The sequence below is a fragment of the Microtus oregoni genome, unplaced genomic scaffold (assembly GCF_018167655.1).
Source record: "Microtus oregoni isolate MIOR12 unplaced genomic scaffold, Mior012 000004F_ref0000308, whole genome shotgun sequence".
In the NCBI taxonomy this organism is placed as follows: Eukaryota; Metazoa; Chordata; class Mammalia; order Rodentia; family Cricetidae; genus Microtus; species Microtus oregoni.
The window spans coordinates 36,902,537-36,918,564 of record NW_024543063.1 but is presented as its reverse complement, the minus strand read 5'-3'; the positions used below and the strand labels follow the sequence as shown (position 1 = coordinate 36,918,564).

Sequence of the window (16,028 nt, the reverse complement as noted above, 5' to 3'; positions counted from 1 at the left end):
TTTAAGCACTGAACTGAACCATCTTTCTAAACCCCTATTATATTTCTGAAATTTTAAATCTTTGAAAAAATTCTTCAAAAAATGACAAAGAATAAAAAAAAAAACAAGGCAAAGGAAGAAAAAGTAAGCATTCTTCAAAAGCTTGAAGTCGAGCCAGGTGTAGTGGTGCTTGTCTGGGATCAGCGCTTGGGAGAGGAAAGCAGGAGACCTGGGGCTCAACATTTTTGGCTGTTAAAGCCAACTAAGGTGGCAGGCATGCTTTCCGTATTAAACATAAGCACTGTCCCTGGAGACCTAGACTATTCTGGTGTCTGGGACCCCTTGAGGCACAGAAGGGGCCAGGTCCTGCTCCCACCTCCAGACTTCCATAATTAAGGTTCCTAGCCCCTCAAGGTGGGAGAGTGGCCAGGCCCTGCCCTACAGGAAAAATATCCCATCCATCGCTGAACCTGCCCCAAGATCAAGCAACATAATCCTTTCAATCCCAGGCCACCCTGGAAAGTGTGTGTGTCTGTCCTCAGGCCCCACCCCCACCCAGCAAGAAACTATATAAATCTGTTCTGCCCAGTTCTCTGCTGCTTCTTCCCCAGCGGAAAGCAGCCATCTTCCTGGGGTTTTCATTCCCGATAAATCTCGTGTGAGATTTGTTGTATCCTTGGCTCCCAACTGCCAGGATAGCCTCTCTCAGAGCTGTAACACTTACAAAGGTGGTCTTTAGTTAAATCCTCCATACCAGCCTGGGCAAAATGAGAGTCTGTCTCAAAAATACACTACAAACCAGGAGGTGGTGGGCTCACACCTTTAATCCCAGCACTCAGGAGGCCAGGCAGATGGATCTGAGTTTGAGAACAGCCTGGTCTACAGAGTGAGTTCTGACAGCCAGGACTACACAGAGAAACCCTGTCACAACAAACCAAACCAAAGAAAGAGAGAAAAGGGAGGGATGGAGGGAGAGAGAGAGAGACAACTACTACAATAACAATTTTAAAAAACCAACAAAAACTCAACAAGAACAAAACAAAAACCACCACCAAACATCAAAGTCAAGCATGGTGGCTCACACCTGTAATCCCAGCACTACAGAGGATGAGGCAAGAGGATTGCCATGAATTCAAGACCAGCCTGGGCTATAGGATGAGATCTTGTATCAGACAAAGCATTCAAGAAAAAGAAAATTCCACTGGCAAACTATGTTTAAGAGGGCTGGGGATACGGCTTCATGGTTAGAGTGCTTGCTTGCTGTGCATGAGCCAAAAGGAAAACGGAAAAGGCAGTATTCTTTGTATCACCGAAATGGTAACAGAATTGAATGTATATTCCAGATAGTTAGCATATGTTCTGCTCACTCTCTGTGTGTGTGTGTGTGTGTGTGTGTGAGAGAGAGAGAGAGAGAGAGAGAGAGAGAGCGCTATGCATGTGCCTAGAAGATAGAGGTGTCTTTTGCCCTATTTCACTGAGATAGGGTTTCTCAGAACCTAGAGCCCCTCCTGTCTCCCTACAACCACATTCGGCATTTCAGGTGGGTCCCAGAATCTGAACCCAGGTCCTCCTGCTTTCACAGCCAGAACTCTCTCCACCGAGCCGTCCCCCAGCCTGATTTTTTTTTATAAACCTTTTTTTTTAAAGATTTATTTCATTATGTATAACATTCTGCCTCCATGTATGCCCGCATGCCAGAGGAGGGCGCCAGATCTCATTAAAGATGGTTGTGAGCCACCATGTGGTTGCTGGGATTTGAACTCAAGACCTCTGGAAGAGCAGCCAATGCTCTTAACCACGAGCCATCTCTCCAGCCCCCCACCCCAGCCTGATTTTAAACTCCTTTTTACTACACATGAATTCTGACTTGCACTTCATATGAAGTCAAGTAAGAATTTTCCACTTAAAGTCTTTTCAACCTTAAGATTTTGAAGCTTTTAAAACTTGGTGTGTTCAGATTAGAACAGCTACATTTGCTAAGGGACAAATGAAAGTTAGACCAGGAAAGGTGAGAATCCTGCCCGTGACCAGTCTGTGTTCAATGCCTTATCCACATCAGCTTTCTTCTCTGTGAATTGGGTATAGTAATAGATAGTTGGTTAGAAAGATCAACAAACACTCAACATAATTACCACCTAGTTCCCAAGCAGTAAGGTTAATTAGCTTGACTGTCAAGTACACAACAGTCAGCCATGACACCTCCGTGTTTTTTGGCGAGGATGCCAAGATAACCTTGGTGACAGTTGTTTATCATCAGCAGTGTCTCCCGAGTGCTCTGCTCTCCTGAGGAAACTGCTCCTTTGCCACTCGCTCGCCACCAGGTGTGTCTGAGTCTGTCCCTCTGCTGGAGTCTGAGGAACACAAATGAACAGCCTACCTACTTCTCCTTTGTTTGTTGGGTGTTGGTGAAGTTTGTGTATGTCTTTGTGAGCTTGTCTGGGCCCAGGCTGACCATGGGATCTGTAGCCAAAAGATGACCTTAAACTCCTGATCCTCTTGCCTCCACTTCCCAAATGCTGGGATTATAGGCTTGAGCCCCCAAGTTTAGCTACACACATTTGTGTGCATATAGCCACCCCCAGAGTGTTTTTATAATTGACTACGTTAGAGAATATGCCATATTAGCCGGCTGGAAATACCATTTGGCAGTAAGTACACTTGGCTGTAAAGGACAGGTATTAAGGCCGTATCAGAAAGTTCCAGTGTCTGCTTATCCCTATTGGATGGAAACCTGGGTATGACTTAAATTTGGTCACAGTATGTACAATGCTGACAATCTGTCACCATCTTCCCTCCTCTGAGCTAGCGTGATGAGAAATGAAGATGGCAACGTCATTCTTTTTTAATTATCACAGGGGAGTGAATGCCATCTTCTGTTACTGCAAGTAAATTAATTTGCTCTTGGGGAAAACAAGGGTTAGTGCACACTAGGACAATGGGTGAACCTCGACCTGGGAAAACCCATCCTTCCTGGTCAGTCTGCCCTGGCAGGTAAGCATGAATGAGTTCTTTCCAATCACAGCAGATTGCCAATGCTAAGAGATTCTGGCCAGCACAGCTCTCTATGCATTCCTCATGCCTTTCATGGTTAAGGTGTACGTTTCTTTTTCATTTTAGATTTGTGTGCTCTCTGCCGGGATGTATGTATGAGCACCTTATGTGTGCCTGCTCAGAAGGCATCAGATCCCCTGGAACTGGAGTTAGGGAAAGTTGTGAGCTACCATGTGGGTGCTGGGACCTGAACCCAGGTCCTCTGCAAGAACAGCAACTACTCTTAACCGGTGAACTCTCTATCCAGGCCCTGGCTGTAGTGTGAATTCTAATTGGTCTTAATAATAAAAACCCAGAGTCAGATATTAGCGTGTAAAAACTGAAAGATCAGAGAAGCAGAGCAACCAGCCAATAGTTCTTACTTCTACAAAATTCACAGACCAAAAAGGGCTGTGAGCTTCTGTCTCCTCCCACATTATATTCTTCCCTCTACCCAGCCACATCAGTCCTGTCCCCACGGCCATAGTGCTGGGATTAAAGGTGTGAGACCCAAGTGCTGGGAACAAAGGTGTGTGGTCTCGCCGGGCGGTGGTGGCACACGCCTTTAATCCCAGCACTTGGGAGGCAGAGGCAGGTGGATCTCTGTGAGTTTCGAGACCAGCCTGGTCTACAAGAGCTAGTTCCAGGACAGGCTCCAAAACCACAGAGAAACCCTGTCTCCAAAAACAAAACAAAACAAAACAAAAACAACAACAACAAAAAAAAGGTGTGTGGTCTCCATGGTTAAGTTAACTAGTGGCTAACTGTGCACTCTGATCTCCAGACAAACTTTACTTGTTAGAGCACAAACAAAATATCAGCATACCTGGCTTAATTTTTTTAAAATAATTTCCCATGACTAGGCAGGGTACAGCTACTGACTGTAAGACACTACACACACAAAATAACTTCCTATGAATTAAAATTAGCCCTTCTAAAACTAGCAGTCACTAAATGAAACATTAATATCCAAATAAAAACCAAGACGAACAAAGAGGATGACTGTTTTATTTGTTTCTCACTGCTTTGCAAAGCCAGTACTTCATAGAGGAAAAACATGGCAGCCAACACAGCACGTGGTAAAATTACGACAGTGCTGTCCTGCACCTGACACTGTACGATACTTTCCTGTGCTCCCAGGCATTGCCAATGAGAAGACATATGAAGTCTTTTAGCCAAAATCCAGTGATGGATGTGGGCAAGTTACAATATTATCGGAGATTTATAACACTGTTATCGTGAATTACGGAATTCTCATAATCACTGAGTAGGATCTCACCAAGTAACTCTGGCTGGCCTAGAACTTGTTAGTAGACCAGGCTGACCTCGAACTAACAAGAGATCTACCTGCTGAGTGCCGGGATTAAAGGACAGGTTCATCACCAAACCCAGCTTCATAACCATTTTTTTTTTTACCATAGATGATCAAGAATTCTAAACACCAGTGCTTAACCCCTCGTTTAAATACCTAGCATGGGGATTATTAAACATATGTACCTTGTGTTTATCTGCACCCATCAGGAAGTTGGGTTTTTTAAGTAGCACTGTAGAGAATAGTTTCCTTCCATCAGTATTGCTAAAAGTTACTTCAAATCTACTATCCTCCACTAATTTAAGACAAGCATCCTGGAGCAGGTTACCCCACAGTTCTGTTGGGAGTGGGGTGCTGTGTTCACTCCTCAATGGATTTCACATACTTTTCATAGGCTTCTTCACTCATTAGATCATCCAGCTCTGAAGGGTCACTCAGTGCCATCTTGATCAGCCAACCTGTAACCAAAATAGAACCTAGTTTCAAATTGCCTTTTTCGAAAGTTACACTCCTTCAAAGCGTAAATTTGCAAGTCTCTCAAAATAAACAGTGCCCTCATTTAATTGATACTGTTACTCTAATATATATCCATTGTTTGTTCAATAAATTTTAGGCCTAAGGAATTAGTGGGCTGGGATGAGATGGCTCAGTTTTTAAGAGAGCATACTACTGTAGCAAAGGACCCACATCAGGTGGTTCACAAACATGTAGAACTCTAGCTCAGGGAGTCAATGCCCTTCTCTGGCCTCAGGGCACCTGCACTCAAATGTAAATACCCCTACACAGGATACATACATGCATACACACACACACACACTTTAATTAAAATACTTTAAAATAAAACCTTGGGGCTGGGGAGATGATGGCTCAGCAATTATGAGCACCTGCACATACACATATACAAATATTTTTAAAAAAGGCATACCAAACACTGTAACTATTGGGCTGTAGAAAGACCTAGAGCCAGGCATGGTGGCACACATCTCTAATCCTAGCACTTGGGAGGAAGAAGTAGGAGAATCTCTGTGAGCTTGACACCAGCAAGGGCTACACAGAGAGACCGTTTCAAACCACCTAATCCCCACCCTCAAAAAAGAGAAAGCCCTAGAAAGTATGACGGGCAAGGCAGCAGGACCCTCCAGTTACACTGTGGGGTCCCCGTTTATCTGCGGAGAAAACCGCAGCTGGCATCTTTCACCTGGTTACCATAGGGCAGAAACTCTGAGCAACAACGTACCATCTTCATAACAGGATTTGTTGACGAGCCCCGGGTTTTCTGCAAGAGCCTCGTTGACTTGGGTCACCTCTCCCGATAGAGGGGAGTAGAGTTCACTGGCGGCCTTCACACTCTCCAAAGCACCGAACTCATCTAAGGGGAAGCAGTGAAAGGAAAACAGTTAACACAGGGTGTGATGGTGATGCCTGCAGTCACAGTACTGGGGACAGAGGCAGGAGAATCAGTTCAAGATCACCCTCAGCTACACAGGACGCTAGAGGCTAGCCTGCGCTACAGAAGATCCCGTCTCGAAAATATAAACCTATCAAACCAAAAAAACTCTTTTAAAAAGAGTTCCCTTGAGATGGCTTAGTGGGTCAAAATGCTTGCTGCTAAACCTGAAGACCTGAGTTCGATCCTCAGTACCAAGGTACAAGAAGAGAACCCCAGACATCCCCAAATAAATAATGTTATAAAACAATTTAAAGACACCTCCCATACAGCCATGACAAAAAAAATTCTGAATTTCTTTCCTTTTGGTTTTTCGAAACAAGGTTTCTCTATGTAGACCAGGCAGTCCTATAACTCAGAAATCTGTCTGCCTCTGCCCACTGAGTGCTCAGATGAAAGGCGTGCACCACCATCCAGTTCTGAATTTCTTTATTTAAACCATAGGTTCTGTTGGGTTTGTATGAGAAAGGCATAAATGGCTGCAGCAAAGCGAACAGACACATTCTGCACACAGTGAGTAGCAGACAACAGTGTGTCTGAACACCAGTATGCTGACGTTCGGTAAACATAATTCTTTCAATTTACCAGCCAGATATGGTGTCACATAGCCTGGTCTCTGAAGGAGCCTTAAACCTTGTGTACATAGGACAGCCCAAGGGACTTGGTAGTGCTGAAAGAACTGTGCCCAGATTGTAACTATAGACCACCCCCAGGGAGACTGTGTTTTAAAGATTACCTTGTCAAATGGAAGCCAAGTGTCTTAGTTACTATTTTCTTCCTGCGAGACACCATGGCCAAGGCAACTTACAAAAGGAAGCATTTAACTGGGGGCTTGCTTGCAGAAGGTTAGTCCATTATAACCATGGCAGGGAGGGTGGTGGCAGGCAGGCTGGCATGGTGCTGGACCAGTAACTGAGAGCTCACATCTGATCCACAAGTACTGGGATTAAAGTCATATGCTACTACATCCAGGTTTCTTTTCTTTTCTAAGATTTTTATTTATTTATTATGTATAGTGTTCCGCCTTCATGTATGCCTACAGGTCAGACGAGGACACCATATCTCATTACAGATGGTTGTGAGCCACCATGTGCTGGGAATTGAACTCAGGACCTCCGGAAGAGCAGTCAGTTCTCTTAACCTTTAAGCCATCTCTCATCATGGCTTGGTGAGATTTATTCTAGTGAAATAAGGCTAGCTAGACATAAAGAATAAATCTGTGTTTTGGGATGAAGTTCAAGGGCTCCTGTGGCAGCAGTAACATGGACCTTACTGCTTAAATGGAAGCTCTGGGGTAGACGGTTACACAGGACTGTTTTACCCTCATAAAGACTAAAATAAACACCAACAAGCAAACAAAAATAGGACGCTGGCAAGACAAGTGGGTAGAGGTGCTTGGTGCCAACCTGACAACCTGAGTTTGATCCTCAAGTCCCCACGTAATAGAAGCAGAAAACCAACTCCCAGAGTTGTTGTGTTCTCTGACTTCCACATACATGTCATGGCATGTACATTTGAGCACACCACACAGACACTAAACGTAATTTCTAAGTCTTGTACTAACAAAATAAAACAATACTTCAATAAATGAACATCAGTTTGACAAAATTAAACACTCAGTAACAATCAAACTTTGCAAATAGAGAGGAACCTCAGCTGATAGTAAGCACCCATAAACTCTGTCCCCCAGCCAGCATCACATCTACTGATGAAACAGCAACTGCTTCCCCCTAAGATGAGGGACAAGACAGTGACACCCATTCTCACCTCTTCTATTATAACATTTGTACCAGCCAGTGCAATAAGGCAAGAAAAGGAAAACCCATAAAGACTAAAGATTGGCTGAGTCAGGTGTAGTGGCAACACCTGTAATCGGCACCTGACCAGAGGTTCAAAGCAAGCCTGAGGCCCCCTGATCTACACAGTGAATTCCAAGTAAGACCTTATCTCAAATAAACAAACAAAATACATCTTTAAGCAAATTATGCTGTGAAACATGAATAAAACTCACGAAAGAAGAAAATAAAGTCTCCAAAGCAAACTTAATGGCCTAAACATAGCCAGCTATGGTGGCACATGCATATAATCTAACCACGCAGGGAGTTTGAGGCCAGCCTGAATTATGGTGAAACCCTGCCTATTTAAAAAAAAAAAAAAAAAAAAAAAAAGCCCGAGCTGGGTATGATGGCTTAGGAGGCAGGCAGGTAGATCTCTGTGAGTTTGAGGCCAGTGTGGTTTGTCACATTCTGAAATGAGAAGTATACTCACCTTGTTTTTTCAATTTTGTCCCAACTTCAGGCAGACTACAGTAAACAACATCTCCCAAAGCTTCCTAAAATACAAAAGCAACATAAAAGTGTCTAAGAAGTTGACCCCACCAGAGAACAGGAAAGAGAAACACCCAAGTGCCTATATTTCTGTCTACATATTTCACACATGAAGGGCTACATGCTTTGCTTTTCTTTACTACACTGTGAACATGTCAAATGGACAGGCGTGGTGGCATATACCTAAAATCCAGCCCCTGGGGGACAAGTGTAGGAGGCTGTAAGTTCAAAGCCAGCCTCACTTACATAATGAGACTCCATTGCACAAAAAGACTAAAATCAGATGATAGTCAGAACACCTGTCAGAGTCTAAGGAACAAAGAACCCAAGTTCAAGATCCACCTTGGCTCTAGAATTGGCTCAAGGCCAGCTAAGACGCCTTAGCCAGAACCTATCTCAAACTGCAAAGGAAGAAAAGGCCAGAGATGTAGCTCAGCAGCAGGGAACCTGCCTAGCACGTGTGACCCAGGGTTCAACCCATAGAAGTGCATAAATAGGAGTCGGCTCTTTCCCTACCATGTGTGTCCCCAGGACCAAACCCGGGCAGGCCTGGTGGCACCTTTTCTTGCTGGGTCATCTCAGCAGCCCTGGAAATAATTGAACTCGGGAGCTGCACTACAAGCAACAAGCCCTCTAGGCTGGAGTAACCCCAGGCACAAAGTGCATGCTCCAAACAAGACTCCCAGTTCTGAGCGCCTTGTGCTTTCCACCTCTGCAGTTTTCGGCCATGACCCAAATGGCCCTGCGTGAAAACAGTGGTCCTCACGACCTGCCAATCTGTCATCAACCTGTCAATCTGCATCAGGTGACTGACCCAACTTTCCTCACACCACCCGGATGGGCTGGATCATACTCATTTTGTCAGTTGCTGTTGTACAGGTGATTCCCCTCATAGATGAACAACCTGTAACAGGCCCCCTCCTTAGATGCACAGGGACGCCAGGGAAGGTATCAGAAACCTGGAGGTCTTCCCAACAGTTATGGCCTACCTCGCTGTACACGTGCATCCGGTTGAAACCCCTGGCCATGCTACTGCTTGGCTTCTTTTCCTTTGAAAAGTATCTCAGTATGAGGATAGTGACATAGGATTAGTAGAGCAAAGGCCAGCTGAATAAAAGGACTCTCTTTGTGTCCTCACTGTTTATCTGGGTTCCCCGTCTTTGGTCATATGGGTTCTCACCTATCTACAAGGGCACTCCCCACCCCAGCCCTTGAACTTGCTCTTCTTAACTGTTCGACACGAAACATTTCTTAAATAATGTTCCCTACTTATAAGTGTTGACCAAGTACTGTTGTTTAGCCCAGGCTGGTCTCAAACTCACAATCTCCTGCCTTGGCCTGAGGATGAGGTAACAGGTCTCTTTTAACACCTACTTTACTCCTGACTTCCCCTGAAGGGTCTCTAGCAGAGCCCCAAAGCACTGTACCATTTCGTAAGGCAGAGACAATCCAAACGACTTGAGAGCAGACTGTTAGGAACACTTCAAGACAATCCAATACCTGTGCAAAATTGCTGATTCCCACTGTTCCAATACCATTCTCTGTGGTTATCCATTCGTGTTTCTCTGTGAATTTACGCACTAAAACAGAAGACCAGCATTTCAGAAAAGCAGCGGCATAGCTTCTTCAAACCCACTCCCGCCGCAAGGCGAGGCTCTCCCAGGACAGGGACCGACTTTCTGACATCATTCTGCAGTGGTCTAATGCCCAGTGAAGAACAGCAACGGGCCAAGACAGGGCGTTCTCGAAACATATTTTTGTGTAGCCACAGATGCACTGAGATGAATGTTGTAAAAACTGGCTTTTTAAAAAAAGATTTATTATGGGAACAGTGTTTTGCTGCATGTATCCCTGCAAGCCAGAAGAGGGCGCTAGATCTCATTATAGATGGTTGTGAACCACCATGGGGGTACTGGGAATTGAACTCAGGTCTTTTGGAAGAGCAGTCAGTGCTCTTAACCTCTGAGCCATCTCTCCAGCCCGTAAAAACTGGCTTTTATGTATGCATGTGCACTACATGTGTGCAGAGTCCACGGAGGCCAGAAGAGGATGTCAGATCCCCCAAAACTGGAGTTAAAGATGGTGGTGCTGGGACCCAAACCCAGGACCTCTATAACAGCAGCTAGTGCACTTAACCACAGAACCATCTCTCCAGCCCTGAGAGCACATCTTAAATGGAACACCTTGTACATCCCCGGCCTTATCTGTTTCAACATCAGCCTAAATCACTTAAAAGATTTCAGAGCGTACTTCCTGAGTTCATTCTATGACTATAGGTCTGTCTTGAAGAAAGAACTCTATTTTTCTGGATACAGGCTTGGGGTCTGGGGAGACAGCTTAAAGTTGTGCATGCCGGGATGAATACAGCTGACTCACCTGAAATACCTGGGCTGAGGGAGAAAGATTACAAATTCAAGGGCCATCTACAAAGTTTAGCTGGACATAGTGGCATGCACCTGTAACCCAGCACTTAGGAGGTTGTAGCAGGGAGGAGCAAGAGTTCAAGACTATTAAGATGGCTCAGCACTTAAGAGTGCTGGCTACACTTCCCAAGGAACCTGGTTCAATTCCCAGCATCCACAGGGTGGCCCATAACCATCTTTAACTCCAGTCCCAGGGGATCTGACTCCCTCTTGTGGCCTCTACAGGCACTGCATGCACATCGTGCACAGATACAAATGCAGGCAAAATACCCAGACATAGAAAAGTAAATAATAAAATAACATTAAGATGATATAAAAAAATAGGAAATAGTCTTTGAAGGACTGAGAATGTAGCTCAGTAGACCACTTGTCTACCAGGTAGGGCTCTGGTTCATTCCACCAATGGGGGAGGGGGATTGATTTACACAGGGCACATAGAACTGTAAAACACTTGTAACTGTAATACTGGGAATGCCAAGGAGATCAGTTGAGTCGGAGAGTTTAAGAGAGCTTGGGCAACACAAGACCCTGTCTCAAAAAAAAAAAAAAAGATTTGAGGCTAAAGAAATGGCTCTGCAGTTAAGAGCATGAATTTCTTTTTTTAAAAAATAATTCATTTAATTTTATGTATGTTTTCCTGCATTTATGTCTAGGATGTCAGAATCCCTTGAACTGGATCTACAGACAGTTGTAAGCTACCATGTGGGTACTGGGAATTGAACCCAGGTCCTCTGGAAGAGCAGCCAGTGCTCTTAACAGCTGGGCCATCTCTCAAGCCCTGTATGTGTTGTTTTTGCAGAGAACCTGGGTTCAGTTTCCAGCTTTCACATGGTAGCTCACAACTGCCTGTAATTTAACTAGTTTCAGTAATTCTGATGGCTCTCTTCTGACCTCCACGGGCACCAGGCATGCAGGTGGTGCACAGGTGTACATGCAGGTAAAACACCTATAACATAAGTCCTTTAAGATATAAAAACCAGCCGGACAGTGGCGGCACATGCCATTAATCCTAGCACTTGGGAGACAGAGGCAGGGGGATCTCTGTGAGTTTGAGGCCAGCCTGGTCTCCAAGGCTCAGAGAAACCCTGTCTCAAAAAAACAAAAACCAAACCAAACCAAAAACAAAAAAAGATATAAAAACCAAGATTTAACCTAAAAAAGGCAATGTGATTCTTAAGGTAGAGTCGGCTAAGGTACTGCACCTTAGTTGTAAAGTTGCAAAGACTGAAACAGACTTTCTGAAACAATTGTAACTTGGCCAAGTTCTTAAAATTCTTCAATTATTTAAGCCTGTCCCAGAGAAATGATTATTGTTGTTTAAAGAAGAAAACCGGGGCCTGTAGCTCAGTGGAAGAGTGCTTGTCCAAGTCTTGGCTTCAATTCCCAACACTACTAAAAAGTGAAGGAAAGGGAATTTGGTCAGAGATGATGTGTGGCTCAGCTTTCACTCTCTCTAGTCTACAGCTCACTGATTACATTACCAATCACGAGAGGCTCAAAACCAACAGTGTCTGACTACAAGGGTGGGACCGTTACACACACGTGTCACCTGCTAACACTGAGCGTCGCTACTCTGGCCTCAACTTTGCAGCTGTAGGTGGTGCCCGCAGCATTCTGAGCTCAGCACAACTAGGCCCACTTGAGCTCAAAGTCCATCCCATCCTTTTCGACCAGGCATGCTGCTTAGGCTAACCACAGGATGATTCCGAATCTCCATTAACCCTTGACCCAAGGGTCAAAAAAAAAGCAGATTAGGTAAATGATTACTTTCTTCCTAAATCTTGAGAAACAGGGTTTGAGGCCCGGGGATGTGGCTTAGCTGGCCAGGTGCTTGCCTATTTTACTATTGCCTATATTAATGAGGTACCGCTAGGTTAGGTCCCTGGCACTGTGTAACTGGGTGTTGTGGTGCTTGCCACCAAGGTCAGGAGAATCTGAAGTTCAAGGTCATCCTCAGCTAAGTGAGGTCAGGCCTCAGGGAGCAAAAACAAACCCACTGTGGTTTAAGGCCTCAGAAAAACAGCTGTAACTGAAGTCAGCCCTTCCCCTCCTTTCAGTTCTCAAATACACAACCTATTTTATCTAATATGGCTCACAGTTTGTTATGTGTGCATATTAGTCACGTGATACACACTAATATTTAATAACATCGCTTGGCATTTATGTGTCAAGTGGCAGGTGACAGGGCCTTCATTCACTTTTTCCTCTAGGTAACTCTGAGGTTGTTATTGCCTCCACTGTTCTAAACGCTGGGCCTTGTGCCCAAGACCACACAGCTGGAAGAGGAAGGACCAAAACTGAGTAATGTCTGTGTGCTTTCCCAAGAGCAGCAAAAATAAGTGTGCACAATTCTGCCAGCTAAAAGAGGGTAAAAATAAAAACCCAAGTAGTTAAGCAGACCATGGGAATTGATATTTTGGGCAATTTTTAACTAAATACCTGGAACTCCTCGTGTCGCTCAAGCTGGCCTGGGACTCACAGTGATCCTCCCTCTATCTCAGGACATTGTTACAGGTGGGAGCCACTCACCAGGCCTGGTTTGAAAGGGAGGTCTCATTTGCCCAGGGCGCTACCCCTGTACTCCAGCCAGCAACACACTGATGTGTCCCAAACAGGAGAGAAATTTTAGCAAGAAAGGAGTAAACTTTGCACTAGACACTGAGGAATAACGTGATCAACATTCTGAGTTCGCCCAGATTTCTGACCCAGGGGACTCGCTGAGAGCAGCCGTTCAGATTTGTGCTGCCCGAATAGGGACGGTACAAAGGACAGTTAGGGTCTCCGCTATTTGCACAGAAAGAAAAAAAAAACTGTTTCCCAGCTAACTGTGCGAACGCGTCTAATGGGCAGGCCTCCCAGTTATTTCCAGCCCGTCAAATGAGCCTTTTTTCAACCCCAGTACACATCAATGACTCAATTACAGGCGTCTGCAGAACTTCTCTGAAGTCTAGAACACTTGTCCTTGTCTTTCTATAGTTCACGGCTGAATCTTCAACGCCATGCTTGGCTTTGCAGGGGATGGTAAAATGCATTTCTGCACTTTTTGACTTTTCTTTCATTTATCTGTGCGTGCACTCAGTGCTAAATATTTTAGTAGGTGCTTTTCCTTAGCTTCACTTCGCAGTTCCCCGTTGTGATTCACTTAGCTAAGCACTCCACATTTGGGGTCTCGGCGAACCCAGATTTAAGCCACTCCTGCACCAGTGTGGCTTACCTGCAGGTCCAGCGAGCCTCGCCTCCCAGCGCCACCTTTTAACCGCGGGTACAAAGTTTGCTCGAGTCCTCTCGCGCCTAATTTAGGAGGGAGAAGGGCCGCAGAACCAGGATTCCAAGAGCGAGAAGAAGGGCGGACAGGGCTGCAGTCCGCTCGAGCCGGGAGGCTTGGCTGTGGGGTCGCCTGACGTCTCCCGGCCACTCGGCCGCGGGCAGGAGCAGTGACCACGTGCCCCTCACTTACCCGACTGCACAGCGGATCCAGTGCGCAGCGCGCGGACGGCGGCGGCGCTCGGCACCCAGGGCCGCGGCGGGCAGGAGGCCAGGGCGCTGCGCAGGCTGCAGGCCACGGCCCGCGCGCTCCTAGCCACTCGCAGCGACATGATCGGGGGTTCCTAGGGTAACCGCACTGTGCCTCCGCCACCGGGCGGGCGGTCACCGGGTGGGCCGGAGTAAGCCGAGCACCGAGAGCAGGGCGGGGCTCGGGAAAGACGCGCTCTGATTGGACAGATCGAAGGTCCCACTTCGGATAGGACGTCGCGCCCGAGGGGTGTGTGCCCGTAGAGGAGCAGAGGCCCGGATGGGGCTGTGTGAGGGGCCCGGAACGGCTGGGCGGGGAGGAGGCTGGGCCTCGCCGAAGGGCGGAGCATCGCACCAAGAATGGGATCTTGCAAAGGAAAGCACTAGGTCGGCGATCTGTGCATTCCCCTAAACTGCATCACCTCAGTGGCCAGAAAAGAGTCCAGCAAGAATGGCTTTACTGGGCTAACGCAGAATCATGCCATTAGGCCAAAAGGTTCAGAGAAAGCCAAGCACTTTAAAGCACACAGTCACGTCTGTCTACACAAGGTCATTCCCAAGGGGATTCATTTCATCTGAAGACCAGTGCTCGGCGTACGACAAAGATCATATTGCGGGTTTTTTATTTGTTTGTTTTTGTTTTTGGAGACAGGGTTTCTCTGGAGCTTTGAAGCCTGTCCCGGAATTCGCGCTGTAGACCAGGTTGACCTCGAACTCACAGAGATCCAGGCTGCCTCTGCCTTCTGAGTGCTGGGATTAAAGCCGTGCGCCGTCACCGGCAGGTGTCGTATGCGGATTTTTAAAAGCTGGAAACAACCCAGGAAGCCTTTATTATTTTGCAGATGCCAAGAGGGTCAGAGCACTCGAGCGGCAGAGGCAGGCGGATCTCTGGGAGTTCGAGACCAGCCTGGTCTACAAGAGCTAGTTCCAGGACAGGCTCCAAAACTACAGAGAAACCCTGTCTGGAAAAACCAAAAAAAAAAAAAAAAAAAAAAAACAAGGAAAAGAGTGAATATGCACTTTTTTTCTTTTCTTTCTTTTTTTCTTTTTGGTTTTTCAAGACAGGGTTTCTCTATAGTTTTGGAGCCTGTCCAGGAACTAGCTCGTGTAGACTGTAGGAGCCAGCCATGATAAGCTAAATAGAAACGACCACCCAAAGGAAGTTCTTTGCTTCCAACCATTATCACCTGCCAGAGTCGGACTCAGCCATCAGTAAGTTTAGTAGAGGCCTGAGTTTCAGTAGTTTACCCTGAAGCAATACTAGGTTGCAGGAAAAACCACAAACTGAGGTTACCCAAGCACCACCCAAGAACAGACCATCCAAAGAAAATGCCCAACATTCCAAGCTTTGTAGATAGGATCACCTGCCAGTGCTCTCACTAGGACATCCCTAGACAAAAGGCAGCCAATCAGGGGTCCTGAGCCTCAGAAACCCCTCACCCCCACCTTTACTACTATAAAAACCCAACTCTAACTGAGAAACTCTAACTGAGCTTGGGGCTCTCCTGTTATTCCAGTACATTGGACATGAGGAAAGACTGAGTTTGCAAACATGCGTAAAATAAAGGCTCTTTGCTTTTACATGCGGGACTCGGTCTCCTTTTTGGTTTTTGGGTGACTTCGCAGATCTGGGCATAACATAGTCCAGGCTGAACTCGAACTCGCAGATATCGGCCTGCCTGGTGGCACACACCTTTAATCCCAGCACTCGAGAATAATGAGATTTATGCAGGCCTTGTACTATTTTTGAGGTACTATTCCTGGAGGTGGAGACAGAAGTTCTCAGCCCATTGTTCCATAGAGGCCTAGTGTGGGCGCTGGAAATGAACCTGGGTCCTCTGCGACAGCAGCAAGCACTCCTAACCACTGACTGATTTCCCAACCCCATAAGAAGATTGTTAATATTCAGCTAGAAAGTAGAAGCTGTTCATCCTCAGGGATGATTATAAAGAGAGACCTCCATTCCTTACTGTTCATCCTCAGGGATGATTATAAAG

At 46.0% G+C, this 16,028-nt stretch overlaps 1 protein-coding gene across 1 annotated transcript; it reads right to left on the bottom strand.

Annotated features, from left to right (window-relative positions):
* Positions 1-4,003: 4,003 nt before the first annotated feature.
* Gcsh (glycine cleavage system protein H) lies at positions 4,004-14,264 on the bottom strand. Its single transcript, XM_041650270.1, has 5 exons — positions 13,976-14,264; positions 9,596-9,675; positions 8,037-8,100; positions 5,559-5,690; positions 4,004-4,779 (listed from the first exon to the last, which is right to left on the bottom strand). The coding sequence occupies exons 1-5, from the start codon at positions 14,112-14,114 to the stop codon at positions 4,682-4,684; spliced, it is 513 nt and encodes a 170-aa protein (XP_041506204.1). The 5' UTR covers positions 14,115-14,264; the 3' UTR covers positions 4,004-4,681.
* Positions 14,265-16,028: the final 1,764 nt, after the last annotated feature.

Excerpts from the sequence above, each read along its gene's own strand:
- Gcsh (XM_041650270.1), bottom strand. The coding sequence starts at position 14,114 with ATGTCGCTGCGAGTGGCTAGGAGCGCGCGGGCCGTGGCCTGCAGCCTG. Across the intron at positions 5,691-8,036 it reads GACAAAATTGAAAAAACAAG|ATGAGTTCGGTGCTTTGGAG; the intron begins GTGAGTATACTT and ends GCTTCCCCTTAG. Across the intron at positions 4,780-5,558 it reads CAAATCCTGTTATGAAGATG|GTTGGCTGATCAAGATGGCA; the intron begins GTACGTTGTTGC and ends TTTTGGTTACAG.